We start from the raw sequence: 20167 nt of genomic DNA, 5'->3' as shown, positions 1-20167 counted from the left end.
TACGGAAGTTAATACATTGACGGCGTCCCGTGAACCGAAATTCGGCAAAACGAAGATTCCAATAAAGTTCAACGTCTGACAGTCTGACATCAAGATGTCTGGTACAAGAAATAAATTCCGATATCATCTTATCTACCGCAAATCACTGCTCGAAGTTCTATAAACGTTCAACGAGTATTCGTAATATAATCACAAACATAATTACCGAGGTGTTGCGTTGAATAAGTAATATCCCCAGCAATAACTAACATTATAATTAATCGATTTCCTTCCCATTCTCATCGTTAATGCTTCCCACCGCTTCAACGAATTTTTAAACAACTCTTCGCCGTAAAATGAACCCGTGACTCCATTTGCGCGAAACACGAAAACACGTTTCATTATTCAACGCAGCTTCTGCGATTTCCTTCAAACATGCAACGCGACAAGGCAACACGCGCATCGCGCGGCCGCAAACGTTTTCGGTGCGGATATGCGTATACGTAGCCAGATATTGGTCCGACGATTAATTGACCACGGGTCGCGAATAATGTAATAAACATTAAACACGCGTCGATTTCGCGCTGATAAATATTGAATCGGACGAGCGGACGAAAACCGATGTAATCGAGGTTAATGGACGTGTGTCGCCGCGGCGAATTAGGCTCCACCGGGCGAGCCGATATTGAGGAATCACGGGGACGTGCAGCGCGTTTGGATAAAATCGGCGCGAGTTTCGAGGTACTTACCGGTGACCTTGATTTGATAGGGCAACTGCGCCCGCCACGTGTCCTGCATTTTCCGATCAGGTGCGACGCATCGATACTCCCCTGAGTCTTGATAAACGACCCGACTCAGAGCCAGTGGCCCGGGACCACCAACTGGATCCATTCCAGGCCCGTGTCCCCAGCAACCGCCGTCGCACTCCAAAGTCACCGCGCCGCCGATCTGTACTTCCATCTTCCGGGAATCGGTCGCCTCGCCGTTCAATGCTTCCGCTTCCGTTTCCATGTCCGGGTCGTCTGCGTATTATTAATTCAAATGTAGTATGTCCAACTTAACAGTAAACCGTGGGCGGAGGCGTCAAGATGACGGCACTTCGTCACGGGGAGAAAAACTATCATACTTTAGTCACTAGATAATAAGTTATATTTAAGTATATTCATTTATCTCTTTTTGGTTTATTTATCCTTAATTTTTATAATTATTTCCTGTTATACTTTATTGCCTTATTTACTTTTTTCTTTTTTATTATTATTACTGTTGTTGCAATCAATTCATGTTAAGAATTAGCCACTCTCGCCGCGAAGGTGTATCAGTGTATCCACCCCCGGCAGAACTTTAGGTCGGGGGAAGATTTATTAAAAAATAAAAGCCTTTTTATCGGTCCTACTTAACAATAAACCTACCGGGACCGGTCAGATGTCCGATTAAAAAATTTTCATTTAAAATTTTGTATTTTCTTTCGTTCATTTAATACGTTAAGTGTTATGAATCTTTTACGAGTTGAACGTAATACTTATTCTTTTGTAGCTAAGGTAAATAGAAACTATTATTCATTATTTGGAATTACAATCCATAAAATAACAACAGACACATGCATGAACATTGCAATATTTTGAAGGCGTTAAGAAGGGGTGGTTTGCTATATGTGTCAACGAAAACATTAATAAAATGATGTTTTCAAAAGGAATTGTCATTGTGGTATCTACGGCTGTAAATTACTAACGATTACCCAATGCATATTAAACCAAAGTGTACACTTCACCATTCACGAAATAATTCTTTATCTTTATGAATTGGGCACGTAAATTGTATTTTCCTTAAATTCAAAAGCATCCCCAAAAGAAATAACAGAGTAACTAAACAGAAAAAGAATAAACAAACGCCATAGTACTAAAAAAACTAAAAGCACGCAACCTAAAGAACCTATTAGCATTAATAAAATACTCATCCCAAATATCTCAATTCTTCTTCTTCGCACAAATTCCCCAAAATACCTTCCCGCTATCACCGATTCCAACTCGCCAGACAAGCGATAAACCACCAGCGACAGTAAAGAGAATTAAAAATTTCAATTCCTCTGCACCCGGGAATACCAGCGATCACGGTTTTCAAGCACGCAGCGTACATCCTTATCCGTGGGTATCTTAAAGCGATCCTCGTACCCGACAGCGTTGTCATCGATATCAACGAGTGGGCTGGGGCGGGCGTTCCCGCATCAGGAATCAGACGCACGTACGGGGGATAAAGTTAAGGGCGTAAGGTGGCGTCGGCGCCGCATGTGCCGACTAGGGTCTCCCGGAAAATCTTTCCCCGCGCGCGTGTCCCCGTCCGTTCGTTCCCGCTCCAATTCCACCTACGGAATTATACGTCCGCGATCGTTTGCTCTCCCACTAACGCTATGTCCACAATTACAAAGGGAAAGGGTGGGGATCAGGGGACCTCGGTCGATGTCGAGCGGAGGGTATCTCTTCGCCGGAGAATTAGAGTCGGATAGGAACGGTGGAATTTGTTTCGCAGGACAGAAGAGGACAGAACGAGGAGAAGAAAGGGGGTGGTTTTCAGAGGAGCGCGGAGGAGGTTGAAAAAGTAGGAAACGCGGTAGGGGAAGAGGGTCGGAGAAAGAGCAGTCCTTTGAGTTAGCAAGCTGATCCTCCGGCTCATCCTATAACAAAACAAAGGGATCAAAGTGGTGGATGCGACGATAGGAGGCTTTTACACCCCCTACCACGGACCACCACCCCCGCCCCTCAGTCCGGTCCGCCGGCAGAGCCCGACTATACCTCGTTTGTCTTGTAGTTTGTTCGGAATTTTAACGGCAAACACAGTCCCGTCGCTATAACAAACACGAGCGGGTTCGGCGCGAGGGAACTTCTACTTTTTTCTTTGTTACACCTCCGCGTGCATGGCTCCTCCGCGTTTTAATGGCGATTCTCGTTACGAACGAATTTGATCTATCGATCGGATTTAACGGTGATTCACGCTTTTGTCCTTCGACACGTTGCGGTGCGTTTTGTTGGTTATGGTATTGGCTGTTGCAGTGGTTTCCTGTTTGTTTGCGGAGGTTCGGAGAAAGGGGACTTTTTGTATATCGTGGTAAATACACGTTTGTTGGAAGTAGACGGTTTCTGATATCAATATGAGTATTAATATTCTGTATGAATGTGAATATTTTTCAAGAAACGGCTTCCAGTAGCTTTGAAAGATTTGACACTAGAATTATAATAATTTTCAATATGAACTACTACTGAAATCACAATGTTAATTACTTCCGAATCGGTTTTCACAACCGATATTTTCATTTGTTCAGTACAATGAATAACATACAAAATTGAAAGCAAACTCCTCCAACTTCTATAAGCAACATCACATTAATCAATTCAAATATTATTAGTCTTAACCCTCTGTAGGCTCGTGTGACTTTGCAGTCACATACCAATATATCGGCATCTTGTTGATTCATCTCATTTTGCAAAGTTAAACTTTTATACGCTCAGGCGTGAAAGTTGTACATCGCTGTAATTTTAAAGTTACAAAGTATATTCGTTTTAATATAATTATTAAAACTATTGAATACATTGTCAGTTTGTATTTACAGATTAACATTTCTTAATTTTATACTACATCCATTTTCATATAGTCACGAAAGCAAATTCGGCCTATAGAGGGTTAACATCAAAGCTACATTTTAGTCCCACAGAACAAACACACTCTCACCGACAGCATCAAAGGAAACCCAAACGACTCCGTATCAGCCGATACACCCCTCTAGACCCCCCAACTCAATAAAAATCGAATTCACCGGTTAAGACTGAAATCGTTAAAAATCAATTTCCGACTGGTCCCCCCCGCGAAGAGTCTCCATTCTCGTGCGGGTGTTCTATCTGAACGCGCGGGGTCCAACTTCTCGGCTCCCTCTGGACAATGACCCGAAATTGCCGCGCCGTTTAAAACCCGACTCGACGTTATCCGTGGATAAGTAATCCCAGACGCCGCGGGGAGATTCGAACAGGACGCGGTAGCGTTGTAATCGATAATTCCTACGGAGGATGGTTGGTTTATAGGTGCTCTCGAGCCATCTAAATTGCGTAGAGATTAGGTGCTCGGAAACCCGTATCCCGGGATCGGGTCGGTCGAGGGCGCAAACGGAAACCGGGACGAGCAGGAGCGAGGACGAAGAGAGGAATGGGGTCGAGAGGCCGAGCAGTGGATGGGGGGTTCTCGGTGGAGAGATGGGGGACCGACCGTTCTACCCGTTGGTTATAATGGCAAGATGGAAGGGCCGAGCGGGGAACGGGGGGCGACCGTAGGAAATTTGCAAATTTTCACGACAGGGCACGGATAATTTCCGGCTGGCTCGGTGGCTTCCGCTCTTGACAAATGACTGTGGTTTCCGGTTATCGGCTGCGACGACGACCCCCTTCGCATTCCGAATTAGCAGGAATGTCTGGCCCGCTATCTGCTCGGTACTCTTTCGAATGGGGGTAGGCGATCGGATGCTGTTTTTGAGACGATACTGGGGCGAATCAAGGTTTGATCTGGGTTTCATGATTTTCCGGGTGATACGCTGTTGGAGTCGGAGTTGTACTTTTGATTTGAGTGATTGAAGTTGGAGCTATAATTTTGAGGGATGAGGCAAGGTTTATGGAAAGTAGAATCGTGGATGGTATTGTAAGAGAATCATGCGATATGAAGGTGAATTATTATAAGTGACATTAAGTAAAGTGTACACTTTGGAAAATACATGGTGACATAAGGATATAACATCTGATCAAAGTAAACAGTATAATGAGGATTGTGATGAAGTAGTTGATGTAATATACACTAGAAACATGCTTCTTTATTTTCAACCACTTTGTTGCTACGTAATTCTGAATTTAATGATTCTCAATCTCATTAAGAAGCGCTACTATTCTTAGGAATATTAATAAAAACACTGCCGCTAAATACAAATTCCGGCTTTCGAAATGCATAAAGCGAAGTTCAGACCCTATAAAATACCCAATCGCAGTCAACTGCCAATTAACATCCGCATGAAAAAGAAATATGAATATCGAACGACGAGTGGGCGCATTGCTCCGAACGACGATACGAAACAGTTGTTCGCCAATTTGACAAGGTAACGAGCCGCGCACTGCTACAATTCCGCGCGCATTAACCCGCCTGTATTGGTAATCTTATGCAAGCCTCTCGAACAATGCGTCCCGGCAGTATTGCGCGGCTGGCAGCGATGAAAGGGTTAAAACGAGGCCGCGGCAGCGACGATCGGTCTATCGATCTATACTCACAGCGCACGTTGAGAAAATAACCGACGCTGGTGAATAAGCCGAGTACGTGCTTGGTGTAACATTTGTACCAGCCGCTCTCGGCCCGGCTGATTTTTGTGAAGTTCAGCCATTCGTCGTCGCTCTGCTCGACGGGTGGTCCATTGTCTGAAACACAAACGGCGCAAGCCGGTTCAATATACACGGTGTTATAAAACAAGATGCCGATATTCGAAGGGCTTATGGCACTCGCCGGGACAATAGCGCATCGGAATGGAAAGACGCATTAAACATTTACTACGAAGACCTATGCTACACTTATAGTATATATAATCAACCCTTTCCACTCGAGACGCGACTCTCAGTCGTCAGTTGGTTTGATGCAACAAAACCTTATACTTTGATATTTAGTATTAAACTTCGTGACGTATCGATACATGAAATATCGTGAAGAATAGATTCGATTCCCTGATTCATGTATAACTTTCTTTTACGTCAGTTTAAAACGATAGTAAATATTTATAGCAATTATTGTTCACTTTATTTTATTGTCTCTAGAACAACTGATTCATTCACATGAATCTTGAAAAAAGATGCGCACATGTCTTCCTATAATTGCATCAATTAAAATTGACATAAGACTATACCAAATGACGTTTACGAAAGTGAATATCGGTCGAATTGACAGGTTTTGTAAACCTACCGTCAATGCAATGTAAAGAGGAATATTGCTGACATTAGATACACAATAAAAATTCATTTTAGTAACTTCGTTAAGTACATATTTCGTACTTTTATCAGTGAAAGGGAATTATGAACGCTTCAAGTATCAAACTCTGTTTCCGAATCACCCTGTACATGCGCGAATTAACTCGGTGGAAACATCGTACACTGGAAACCGTCGTCCGGTCGAGCTACGCGCCGTTTCACGGTCTTGCAGCGCGCGGGGGTTCCCGCGGGTTCGCGCTGCTACCGATTAAGCGGCTGGAATTACGCGGTCGACACTGGCGGGACGCCAGAACGCCGCGGAGCACCGAGATCGCGGGCCCCGTTATTGTCCTTTAAAAAATTCCCCGCCGCCCCGTGCGTTGCTCGCACAAATTACGCGCCGTCGACTCGGAATACCAAGCAGACATCAGCTTGTTGTAATAATGTATCGTTACAGGGTGTCACGGTATCTTGCGGAATTTTCGGTTGTGGTATCGTTAACCCATCCGCTGTCAGGGCCAAATTATAAAATTTCATTCGTATTGGCAAATTCATAACGATTTATATCAGAACACATTTTGGCATTGGCAATGCACAGTACATTGAAAAGAGTTAAATTATGTACTTAATGTACACAGTACATTAAAAGGGTTAAAGAGTTTTTGGTATACTGTAGACGAAGTGGGATCTTGTTTTCCCTTGGGGAAGAAAGTTTTCAAGTTCATAAAAATTGGACTTGTTTTTATTTACTTACTTTTTTTATGCCTTGAGAATAGGTGCTAATGATCGTCGTTGGAGTTGTTTGGAATAAATGTGTAAGAGGTCTGAATAAATTCTTTCTTTATTGTTTTTACATTTGTTTGAATGTTTCATCTGTATTTACTTGAATAATTTGATCGAATATATTCTCTTTGCATATACAGATAATTAACGTCCGTTTGCTCGAATAATTTAACTAATTTTACTGAATATTCGACTCCCATTCAATGGGAGTTTCTTCAATGCGGAGTAAACACCACTAAATGATTTAATGTACAAAACGGAATCATAGTCGTGGCAAAAGCAAGGCAGTAAATTCCTTGGTTAACGGTATTCCGGTAATCCTAGCCTGAGATTCTATTCGGCTTAATCAAATTAGCGCACGCGATCCACCCATCTGCTCTGCGAAAGGTTCACCCCCGCTCCTCTCCTTGTTTCTCTTTCTTTTTCTTTCGAACAGTGGAGAAATCAAAGAAATAAGCAAAAGTAAAAGAAAAAACGAGTCGGCGAGAAAAGGGATACCCAGTTGAGTTAGTCGAACAGGAGGAAGGGAGAAGGAAGCTTTCGCGAAAGGGGTGGCTAGGGGAGAGCAGGAAAGATCGCGTTCCACCGAAGTCGCCCGCGAAACTTTTATCTGGCTATAGACTTTTTCTCGCTGTTTGTTTTTCGCTCGCCTTCCAATACGATTTGACGAGAAGTAGGATTCGGTACAGCTGTCAGATTTACTGGTTTGAAGCTGCTTGGTGTTATTGAATATGAAAAGGGGATCGTAAAGTATACGAACTTCAATCCAGCGAGGATTAAAGCAGTAAACAGTAGCGGTAACTTGATGTGAAATATTGCCACGTCTTCGTTAATAAGTGCACATATTATTATATTGCTTTGTTTAATCTTCATAGTCTCTTTAACTGTATTTTCTTACATTCACTTTAAATTACTCCAAATGTATGAAAAATGTATAAAAATGTAGCTACTGTAGGATTTCAGTATAGCAAAACTTGGGAAACATTTATTTTATAGATGAAAAATATGTTATTACTATTTCCACATTTTCATTACACTAAAACGAGATATAATAACTCATTCTTGAAGACTACTTTCAGTTGATTCGACAGTTATTACTGCAACCAGTAATATCATCAATAAATTAAAACCTAAAACATCAATTACACAATTATATCGATTAATACTATTCGCACAGGCAGAACTGACACCATCATCAACTCAATTTCATCAATTACCGTCACACCTCTCAAATATACAACGAGAAACTACACTCCCCACGCATTATTTTAATAAATCCGGTTTCAAGATGATCCAGGCCTTCCTCCCGATGCGATTTGACAACAAGCAGGATTCAGCTGTCGGATTTACTAACGCGAAGCCGCTGCCGCGCTCCTGAATGTGGAGTAACGTCGACAAGGCCGGCGGGAAGAAAGCGAGACGAAGAGGAAGATGAGACTGAACAAGGCGGATGAAACGTCCGCCGCCGTGTGTATCCCTCATCCTCCACCCTGTCGGAGTTTTGCGGCGAAACTTTTATGCGTCCCCGGTAATACAGTCCCTGGAGTGCAAGGGCGAAGGGTGGCCCGTGGGGATATTCTGCTGAAGAGAAAACTCGCCGTTAGGCAGCGAGACGCTGCCAAAGCACGGCCGCCTGTGTTAACGATATCTATACGAACGACGTACCAGCGAGATAACCCGGCATTTTGCGTGAAATAGAAGCGGCCTGTGACTTGTTCTCGGTACCACAGCATTTCCGGTAAGGTCATGCTGGATTCCGCCAATTTGGCAGGGAAACAAACGAACCCGGATAAAGCCGCACTTGCAGGGTGGAGAGAAAAAGTAGAAGCCAAAGGTGAGTGAAAATACGAAAATATTGCGACTGGAATTTCTGTTTAGATCAGGAAATGATTCCGAAATTTCTGAATTGCTGAAAATATGCGACGGATCAATCGGAGCTTCCATCATCTTCGATGCTTAAACTCGAGTTTGAATGGCGCGGTTCTTTTGTAACTGGGCTACTTGCACGTAGACTGCAGGTTTTGGATTTTATTTTATGCACCGGAAGTTGGAGAAAATTCGAGTTATTTCAAAAATTCATCAGTTTCCTTCCGTCCTAGTTTGGCACCGGTTATTCTTGATATTCTGATGGGATTTTCTATGAGTTCTCGTGATATTATGGATCCGAGCTACTTGCATGTTGAAGTACGGACTTCGAGCTTTAACTTTCTATACCGGATGTTGGAAATGGTGTTGATAGAATATGTTTAGATAGAAGTATGCGAGAACCAAGAAATACTGTGTCGATTTTGGACGAGTTTTTCTTGAGATCGTGTGACGTCTCCAAAAATATCAGTATTCTCGGGTAAGTCGAAATTCTCGAGAATTTCAGGATTCTCGAGAATATCGGGTTGCTGGAAATTTCGAAGATCCCACTTGCCATTTGAAGGTTCATTTAACGAATGCAACTTTGGCTTGAAATTTTCAACTTGAAATTCGGGCGCTCCGATATTTTGAAAATCGCAATTATCTCGAAATATTCGAGAGCCAGGGTGCATTTGGGAATCTCGAAACTTTTGGGTAACCGAGTTGAATCAACTCGATTATTGGATTTTCAGTATTTTCTGGTTGTCGCACACCTTTAATAGAGAGGTGTACTAACACGCTCGAGGCAACGATGAGCCTGCGTGAGCTGTTCTCGGATGAAACAGCGTAGAACAATTGCGCGAAACCCCGCGGTTTCTAATTTTCGATGCAACCGGTTAGGTTAGGTAACGTTACACGGCGAGGCGTTTTACATGTAATATGCGATTCGTCGGCGTTGGTGCGATTACGTGTCGGATTTAGGTCGTCTTCAGTTTCCTTTCCTTCTATCACCGAGGTGAAGGTTTCGAACTCAATTCCTGACTGACGTGGATATTATTCATTCCTCTCTAGTCGAGGTGCAGTACTATCTTCACGTTGTCAATATTCAATGGTTGGGATGAACGTAAGCTAGCAATGAAAATAGTGATAGATGAAAATAGTTTGAACTTCGATCATCGTTTGCAAGTATTTACAAAATATTATAACTGATCTTTTCATTTCCAGAATCGACTGTTTCTATAAATATCTACGTTTTTCAAAAATTAAAAACAGGTCAGATTTGCTAAACAATATTAGTTGCATATATATAATATTATATAATCTATAGAAATACTAGACTTCAATGTGTCACTGTCTGTCACTAAAATTAACCCCTTGCACTATGATTTCTTTTTCAACTACAATCGATACGATTACTTTGTCATCAATAATTTATTGGAAAAAGTTCAAAGTTTAGGCATATTCTATGCCTATGTTTCCTCTTAAGTATAATAATTGATTATAGAAGAATAATATTTATTTTGAATTCGCATGAAACGAGTATTATTTATGTTTGTTAAATCATATTGAAAGTATTCACCACAAGCCTGACACGTTGTTATAGGGTAAGGGATTAACATCTTAACAATCACTAATTTCTGATCGCATACACTTTAACAGCTCCCGACTCTCTGTCCAATAATCTTTGGTGCCGTAAGTCAAAGAATTAGGTAACTAGTAGAATTAGACAATTCACCCCGCGTATCTGGAATCTCGTCGTATCAAAAGCCACCCTAATCCCCTGCAATCCCATCCCCGTTCCAATGATCAACCGATGATAACAGGAGGAATGAATTTATCCAGCCAATTTCTTCCTCGTCGCATTACGAGCATCGAGATTGTCCAGGAAATTGTCCAGCGAATCTCGTTCGCGGTAAAAAAAGCGACGGTGCCTCGTTAATGACGAACGGCAACATCCGATAAATCGAGTCCCGGAGACAGCGGGGTCGCGTTCTGCCAGTTATCCTATTAAATATTCAATTATTTCTGTCTTCCACTCCTGACGTCTGGGATTCCGCGACGCGAGCGTCGTAGCACGAACGATGAGGGTAGCTTAATCCCTATTCATAGACTCAATCGAGTGATTTCGAATAAATTCTTCCGGCGTTCCGCGAAATCTGCTGCAATTAAAATACTTTAATATCCTTTGGAGCACGTACCCGCCCCGGGCGACGCTTCCTTTCCGACCACACCCCACCCTCTTCTCTCCAAAGCTCGGATCGCCGCGTTTTTGGTGCCGCGTTTCAACTTCCTCGAATCTTAAACTCGATCCAATCCCTACCGGAGGTCGAATGAAACCGCTAACTTTTATAAATAACAGTTCTTTATCGAACTGTTAATTTTTAGATTATTTCTTTTGTGTGCTAAGTTATTTTAGTTATTATTTTATATTGGATTAATTAAAATTCTACAGGATTATATACCTTTGAATGGGTACAAACGGAATATTCTGATTTTAATGTAATAAACCTTTAGACAATGGTTCAAGGTTTCAACTTTAGATTTATCTATACTATAATATTTTTAGAAAATTTATTTATTAGGAATCTAATTTTTTCAGAGCTGAATATATGTTCTTGCTGAACTAGAATTTCTTTCTATTTCTAAAGAAGTAATAGTTTTTTATTTATAATGACAAAGGATGAGATAGAAGTTTCAATTTATACATTGTAATTTATAATTTCTTGAAATGGAAAAAATAATGAATATAAAATTACAGATATTTTATAATTAATAAAACATTTTCACAATTTGATTCAGTCTCTGATCCTAATTCTTCTGCCGATACCAATATCTTTCTTTAGAACCGAGTACTCTTATTAAACGTCGCAATCCGGATGCCTCGAGGTATCTGCCGAGCACGTTCGCTTTCCTTCAAAGAGCCCTTTATCACCGGGCCAACTCGGAGATATTTTGACCATTCGTCTTCGAGCGATATATCATACGTCCCCGAGTAAATGCAGTTTTCCCTCCCACTTCTGCGAGTGTGTAATATTACTAGAAGTTTGGGAATCTTTTCGATAGTTCGCGACTGGTCATGGTTTCTTTTTGTTTTTCGTTTCTCCTTACTGCATTATTGATATAAATAAGGATACATTTCTGGAAGTGGATAAACGTGATAAGTTGAGAATAATTCAGATGTCTCTATGGAGTACGTGTAACGCATAAAATCGTTAACCAATAAACAACTACAATACCAAATTACACATACTTATAATACAAATAAACAAACACAAAAACAATTGAGATCATTAAATCTATTGAATTACCAAAAAATTCACATGTCACTTCGCATCGAACACCATGAATTTTACATTATTCCACGCAATATACAAATCACAAAGTTTTTCTGTCGACGCTGCAACTTTTCACCCTTGTTCCCCATCAATTTTTTCGATATTCGATCAACGTAAAATTCCAGTGATATGATACGGAAAGTAGCAACGCCGACAAAAAGTCGTTCACCTACATCGTACGTTAGTTTGAAGGGTTTCACAGGCAGGAGTTCATCAAACGAAAGAAAAATCGTCTGTAACCCGCTGTCGTTCATCGGCGATACGATCAATATGTAATGATCGCTATAAAGTGCGTCGGCCGAGGGGCAAGGGGATATTTTAAATGAAAGGAAGGGATAAATTTATCACGGGCCCGTCGAACGATTTATCACGACGATACATTTGAGCTACGGACGTTCCGGAGAACGTACGAGGGCGTCAGCTGCGGGAAACCGCTCTAGGGGAAGTAGACCCCCATCCGATCATTGTTCATACGAAGCTAGCATATAATGCGACGCCACCCGGAGTCAAATATATATCTATTATATGCAGAGTGCGATCCCATTTCAGTTTTTCTCGCGCCCCAACGACGAATTCCGTCCGCGGACTTTGTATATCTGCGTCCCCCCCGGTGGGGGGGGTGGAAAATGTGACAACGACGTCTGTTCCTCGTACCGTTCGGCAAATAAGATGATCTTATCAGTCATGATTTTACTGTATTGCAGAAAAAAGTCAAGTGAAATATTTTATTGAATTATAAGTATGGTAAATAGAAATTTTAATAACTGAACTAAATGGAGTGTATAATAAAAATTCTAAATTTTCGTTATTTTAGAAATCTAGATGAGTGGATAAATAAAGATTGTTCATTTTTTATTAAAAAAATTGTTTGTTTTTGGTTAATTTCTTTAAATGACTTCGAAATGTTAAGTGAAATAGTCGATTGAATGATAAAGAAAATTTATTTAATAAATAGAAATTTAGATAATTGAACTAAATGGAATACAAAGCAAAAGCATTGTAAATTATTAGTGAAATATATATTCCCTTCTGTTTCACAAATATGGAAATATAAATACATAGGAGAAGGTAGTGTACTGATTATCAAAAAATTATTTGCAGTTAGCTTGTCAGTTCCGTTAGATAAATTGCCCGACAAGTGTATATTGACGATCGTGGAAGGATCAACGAACGATGTCTTCCACGAATGATTTTTTCCCAGTATCAAGTATTTTTCTGTTCAGTGTTTCCATTTGGCAATAATCCCCCGCGTCGGATGCACGGTAATAACAGGTCGTTCATCATATTTCTTATCACTCTCACCTAGCTGATCGCGGCGGAAAGTGACGGGTGCAGCTGCTCTCAGCATTTCGTGTAACTCAATAACGAGACTAACGAGGCTTGTACGATTAACTGGGAGCCCGATAAATTTCATCGCTTTCACTTCGGGAAATGGAATTCTTCCGGCAGGAATTCGCGGTACTTTCAATTTTGATTATCGAGCACGACGTGAACTTTCTGCTCCCATTACGAATACTTCCGACACCGTTCCCGCGAAGAAAGATCGGATTATACTCGGATCATCTTCGCTTTCGTCTAGCTAGGCAGTAAATAATACGATCATTCAACAGTTCTATTACCGCGTCATATAATACGGGTAATATAATTTTTTATCGGAGCTTGAAAAAGAATTTTTGTGATAAATATGTTGAGTGGAGTGCATTTTCTTTTAGAATATGTAAGATTCGAGAGTGTTAAGAAATTAACTGCCATAAGAAACTCTGATGTTCAATCTTAATATTTAGATATTTAATCTTAGAATAAAGTTATAATGAAATTATCTTATACATTGTAAATAACAAATATCTCAGAATTGTATTGTATTTTGTACTGAATAATTACGAAAATTTTATTGCAATAAATAGTCACTATGAATTAGTTATTGATTAAGTTTTTGTTAATATTTGAGAACAAAGTTTATTTATGAAAGATAAAACGGATTTAATATTGTTATCGTATTCTATTTTCGACGCGAAACAACTTTATATTACATTTATGAGCTCAAGAAATAACTGAGCTCATACAGTTCAACTAACCACACTTTGTATCCGCAGGCTTTAATTTCAACTTTATTAACTTCGAAAGAGCGCGGTTTGAAATATCTAACATCGGAGAAATGCAGCACAGCTATTGTTCTAGACTACGGATAAGAAAACTATTAAATATTAAGAAATAATTTGGAACATCGGTTGACCACTTTCGTTATTAATAAGATAAAACATTATTTTACTCGCATAATGAAACGATACTCTACTGATCTTTACAAAATGCAATTAAAAGACATACTCTCACATTTGACAGCACAATTTGTTTCTCCGTTCTACCATTAACAAGGAATTACTAACTTTTCGTAAAGTTTAATGAAATCTTCTCAAGCAGTTTATCAAAACACCCATAAACTATACACGCCGGAATACACTTGGAAATTTCCTTATAAATTACGTCTGTTAGTAATAATAAAACACCAACCTAGTTTTAATGAAACCACAAATATTTTACTTTAAGGTTGCTTATGTAAGACAACAATAAAAAAGACTCTTAAATTATTAAATAACAAAACGTTTTTCTTCGAAAACTCTCCCAAAAGTGTTCTCAAACCCTCTTCCAAAAAAAGGCAGATCTACGCCAACTACTTGTCGTTCGAACATAAGATACCGAACACCTTCCTCGCGAAGCGAACTTCGAAAGTTCGAGCTACTTCTTTCCCAAACACCCTGTACATCACTTTTATTATGTCCGCTGTATGGAAGCTTGCAGCGGGATCAAGAACCGGCTCTATCGTAACTTTAATGGATACTTTCAGCTGGTAAGAGACACGGTCGAACACCGACGGATTCGAAAAAACCGTGGCCCCGTAAAAAGTTCGCCAGGGCAGCCGATGCGTTTAACGAATGTAATGGCCTCGCTCCGCTTAAACCGCGCCCGGTCTAATCAAGAAAGTGGTCCCCGAGGGTTTCCGCGAGCCTGAAAATCCTCGCCTCGTTCCCCCCCTCCTTTTCCCACCCACCCACACGCCATCTTTCTCCACCGAAAAGCACGAATTACTCTGATTGACGAAGAATAAAGGAAATTATACCACCTCGAACTTTTATTAGCCACTGTGTACCTGCCGCTGCAACAGAACTGATAAATCCTTGCTCGTTGATTGTAGATCGCGGCGGAAGGTGTAGCAGTACTTCGATCCCGAGGTAAGAGTTCGGTAACTGTTACTGCCAGTTCGGTTCGAGAAGCGGAACGGTATCGAGTTTTCTGGCCGGTAGAAGAATTCAACTATCCGAACGCTGCGCACCGACCGGTTCGGCGTCTGGTAAGTGCTGGAAAATTGTTGGGAAACAACTTCGAGGATGAACGTCGAATGGGTTTTTGGGAAATGAACGGATATTAGCTTTCGAGGTTGGTTATCGATGTTTGCAGTTAATTTGGGAATGATTCTGTGGGATTCGGGGAATGTTGGAAGTGGATGTATCTTGAATATAGATTTTTTTTAGTTCTGTAGGTGTTTTTGTATTTTTTAATTTTTCACGAGAGATACTGCGTTTGTTTTGAATGTGAAAAAGTTGTTTCATTTATCGTGATTGAAATTGCGATAGATTTCCTTGGTACCATTGAATGTATGTATTAATATTTTTGTAGCATAAAAGGATTTTTTTGAAGTTTAATCTACTTTCGGTTGTGTCAAGCTTCACGAGAACACCTGTTTTTTCCTGAAATAATACTATGTGGTTCCAGAATGAATGACTTGATTTTTGAAGAAAATGTTTTGTTTAAAGCAGAAAAGTTTTCTAAAGTGAAACTCTTCGTCTGTATTATCTTCTTGGTTATTTCCTTTAGAATATAGAAATATTGAAATCATATATTATTTGAAATTGATAATACTCCAAATAAAACGAACCTTGCCGCATTTCTAAATTCCTTCGCCGAAAACATAGAATCGAAATGTTATTTCAAATAGCTCACTTCTCAGTTCACTAGAGTACTTACAATTATAAATAACAGTCTTTTGTATCTTACATGAAGTTTTCACAAGTAGTAGAAATGATACATCGCGAACAGGCATGTTAAAATCGTATCCATTTTAATAATTGATTGCAACCAACAAAATATCAAATTTAATTATCTCAGCAATAAAACATCACACTAAAATATTTCATACTTCTAATTTATTTTTACGTACACACTCACCAAATTAATTAAAATAACTTAACAAACATCCTGTACAAGATTACACCACAAAAGTATATCTAGTAAATATTTCTCTATAATATTTTTGTATCATTTCATCGATTCACAATGCAACGTTCCAACTTTCTCTCTAATTTCCTCTTTCCCTGTCTTCCTTCGTGTATGCATGTTTCCCTGCCTCTCTTTTCGACTATTTTTCGCGTTTCCCGGCAACTCGTTACATCGGAAAGGAAATCGAAAACCCGTCAGCGGCGTTCGTATCGAGCGTCTCGTTCGCTATCGAGGCCCGGGCGTTTCAGAATCGAGCAATCAAGTTGCAAATCACGCGGTCCGGCCGAATCGTTATCGTCGGCGCCGTTCGTAGCGCGAATCAAGCCCTAACACGTTACACGGGACGCGCGCATCACACTCAGGAGAGAATGAATCTGCCGTGGCCGGGACCTCGAGCACCGTTACACGCCGACTTGGCCGCCGAAAAGTACGTCCATTAAAACAAACGTTAATTCCCCGGACAGGACGCGTAACAGCTCGCCGTGCGGCCATTACGTGAAGCTACATGTACACTCCGCGCTATAAATGCTGGCGCTATTATCGAGAGAACAGAAACGCTCAGGAATTGTCTAGAAATTATTTAAGGTTTTTAGACGAAGTTTAAATAACGTTCAAGCTGAATGTCTGCTTTATGAGGAGTTGAAAGTGAGCTGTCATATGGAAGTGGAAACTTTTGTGTTGGTTTGACGATGAGATGTATAAGAATGTATAAGAATCAGTTACGTATCAGGTAGCTGGAAGGAATAATTGGAGTTAGATTGGATTAATTGAATTGAAGTTTTCACGTTACTTAGAAAAAGAGTTATAAAAATTGTTGTTCCTTATTGAGGATTTTCTGGTGGTATGAGAGAAGTATGAATTTTGTGAAGATATTAGTTGCGTTTGGAATTCTTGGAAATTGGTTTTTATGTATTGGAAGAGTAATGCTGTTAAAAGAGCTGTAACTCTTAACAATATAGAAGCTCTTATACTGACTAAATGAAATATATAATTCGAGATATATTAATAATTATTTTGAATGTTATATATGAAGATTTATTGGAAAAATGTTTAAAATTTCCTTCTACAAAAACACAGAAAAAAGCTTTACAGTGAATTTCGTTTTATCTTTCCTCCTTTTCAAGAAATATTGAATTACAAGGTTCACTAAGGAACATGTAATTCATTTTTAGTACTTGTTTGCACCTGCTGTCGTGGGCGTTCTAATACTTATGGTGGACAATGTACTCGCATGAACATTTCGTACGGTCTGCACAGACATAGGGGTCGCGGGACACATAACGCTGAATCTGGGTTAATGTCGCTCCCCGGACAAGGTTACACCAACGCGAACCGGAAATCCTCTGGATGGTCGATTACGTTTTATCGACTATTGAGCCTTTGTTGAATCCGGAACTGTCTTGTATCTAGAGCAATATGTATTGTCTGCATGACAGTTTAGAATAGCCGCGAGAGTAATCATGTTGAAATAGCAGCCTAATTTCGATTTACGATCATCTAATCAGATCGTAAAGTGAATCGAAACTACTATTTGGAATTGCACATTTCACAGCTAATTATCAATTTTAATACTTACTAATAACAATCCCTTAACTAATATGAATCAAAGAATATCTGTTTACACATATTAAATAAAATTCAAAGTTTTCACCATGCATTCATTTCATTCGTTTCAGATGTTTCTACACGTTTATCACGAAAAAATCATTTAATTGGCACGTAATTAAATTCTAAACTTTCAATTATTATTTTTTCAGAGATTATCAAACAACTTCCACTAAGTGAAGTGCTGGAAAATTATAATACCCTTCGACAGAGTTTATCGAACGTAGGGCAGTGTTTGATAATTTAAAACATGAATTCTCTCAAGTTATAGATCATTCCACAAAGTACAATCACAAGATCCTAGGTACAGTAATAACAAGATGTTGCAGTTAATTCCGCGAGTGGCAATATTTTGGTGTTCGTTAGAGATGTGCCTCGAGCGAGGAACCCGTTGCTCAGGATTGCATTCGAATTCAAGGATCCACGAGGAGACTCAAAGGCGCGGAAAGATGGAAAAAGGGAGGGAGTAAAATTATAGGGAAGCTTTAAATATTTATCAAGCCGCCGGCCAGACTACTGTCGCCGAGTTTGACAAAGAACAAGAGACCGCTAATGAATCCAGTCGGCCAGCAATAATTTCTTTGTTCCTGTCCTCTCCTTCGAATGGCATTTAAGAGACGGTCACTCGAACTTTACCATTTACAGTATTCATTAAATCCTTCACCAGAAATTTCCCGAATCAATCTGCTTTGTGCCCGATCGTCGTACAAGTTATTCGTTCAATCCTTTGCAGAGCGAAACGTTCGCGATATTAGAACTCGATTTATCACCAATTAATTCCACTAATATCATGATTCATCCTATTACTAATATATTCACAAAATTTAAGAAATGATTAATCAATATTTTAACATTGCATTTTTATTATCCTCCTGACTGTCCTCGTCAATAATACACTAGATAAGAAATACTAATATTATCAGATAAATATTACATAAGTCACGTTATAAGTATATAACACACAGAAAATATATTTTATTATTTACCTAACATCTTTTCAGTGATAAATAACAATTTTCAATATTTTTTAGTTCAAAATTATAAAGAAAACCTCTAGCAATTAAGAGGCAAAAATTTGAGAAATATTCAGACTCCACTATAAAATAACATAATCATGAATTTATTAACAAATACACCGTAGAACAGTGAAATAAAATGTCAAGACTGTTTCGTAGCGCTAAAAGGATTTAATCTGTGATTCAAGGGCGTGGATATAAAGAGGAAATAAAATATTTTTAAATCCCTGGAACCCTGTTTTCCATTATTTTCTTTTATCGCAAAGTTAATTCTTTAACGAGGAAACGCATCGTTGCACAGACCACTTCAACGTCGCGATATCGATTACACCGTGGCGTGTGGGCGGAGAGGGGGAAAAACGTGAATTCGAGGCAACGACGTTTGTGTGCAAGGAGATTTTCAATTATCGGGGGATAAGTCGGCGAAACGCAACGAAAGCAAAATCTCGACGAAGTTTCATTGATTCCGATAGGGGGAAAAAATGTTGGCGGAGGGAAGAAGGGCGCAGAATTTTAATCTTGACGAAGCATTTGGAACCCCGGATTAGCGAGAAGGGTACTCTCCGTCTGTTCGACAGCGTAAGATAATATCTGCCGCGCGTTCTTATCTTCGACGTGGGGCAGAGTCGATTATTTATTGTTCCGAGCGGGCCAGTGGCGTTGGCGCTCCTCTATCTATTACCGGCGCGAAGTAATATGATTACGCGGATTTATCGTTTTGTTTGCTGACGACTGGAAGTTATGGGGGGAGTAATAGACCGGAAATTAATATTAAGATAGCCGGAATCAAAGGGAGGAAGAAAATTAAGAAGGAAGGTCTGGCTCGAGTGTAAACGCCCTCGAGTTTCTTATTTTTTTATTTTTGCGTTGGAAATTGGAATGTAGTTTTCATCGGGTGTTCGGTGTTATTTGGAAGACGATAAACGTTATTAGATCTTAGAGGAAAGTGGAAATTGAGTGACGGTGATTTTTTTTTATCTTAATAGAAATGAACTTTAATTCGTAGGGTTAAATAAATTTTATGTTTGCCTTTTAATATTTATAAGGTATTTAGAAGCGAATAAAATTAGTAATATATCTATTTCCTTTGGAATACGTCACGTGACATCTACGTTTCTAATATACTGAATATTAAACATAATATTGAAAAATGATCGTTCTCGTTTCATTATTACCAAAAAAATGTACGGTATTTATGATATGAAATGTTATAATATTTGTTTCTCTGTGTAATACACAACGATACGCGTTGCCAAGCGCAGCGACGATCGCCATCAAATTTCCTTCATAAATGACAAACAAAACTATAGATTAAATATTGTCAAAAATTTTAGAGTGTCTTCCGCAGCGTGGAAAA

General features: G+C 39.6%; 1 protein-coding gene across 2 annotated transcripts in view; it reads right to left on the bottom strand.

The window, feature by feature from the left end:
• tei (irregular chiasm C-roughest protein teiresias) overlaps positions 1-20167 on the bottom strand; it is a 463293-nt gene that overhangs the window by 93076 nt on the left and 350050 nt on the right. For both annotated transcript variants that reach the window (XM_076364369.1, XM_031981571.2), the window contains 2 exons: positions 5271-5414; positions 729-1001 (listed from right to left, as the gene is read on the bottom strand). In XM_076364369.1, the coding sequence (XP_076220484.1) occupies positions 729-1001; positions 5271-5414 (417 nt within the window). The remainder of the gene's footprint in view (positions 1-728; positions 1002-5270; positions 5415-20167) is intronic.

The sequence above is a fragment of the Nomia melanderi genome, chromosome 2, assembly GCF_051020985.1.
Source record: "Nomia melanderi isolate GNS246 chromosome 2, iyNomMela1, whole genome shotgun sequence".
Taxonomy (NCBI): Eukaryota; Metazoa; Arthropoda; class Insecta; order Hymenoptera; family Halictidae; genus Nomia; species Nomia melanderi.
Note: the sequence above shows the minus strand (reverse complement) of the source record. Positions and strands in the feature narration are given on the sequence as shown.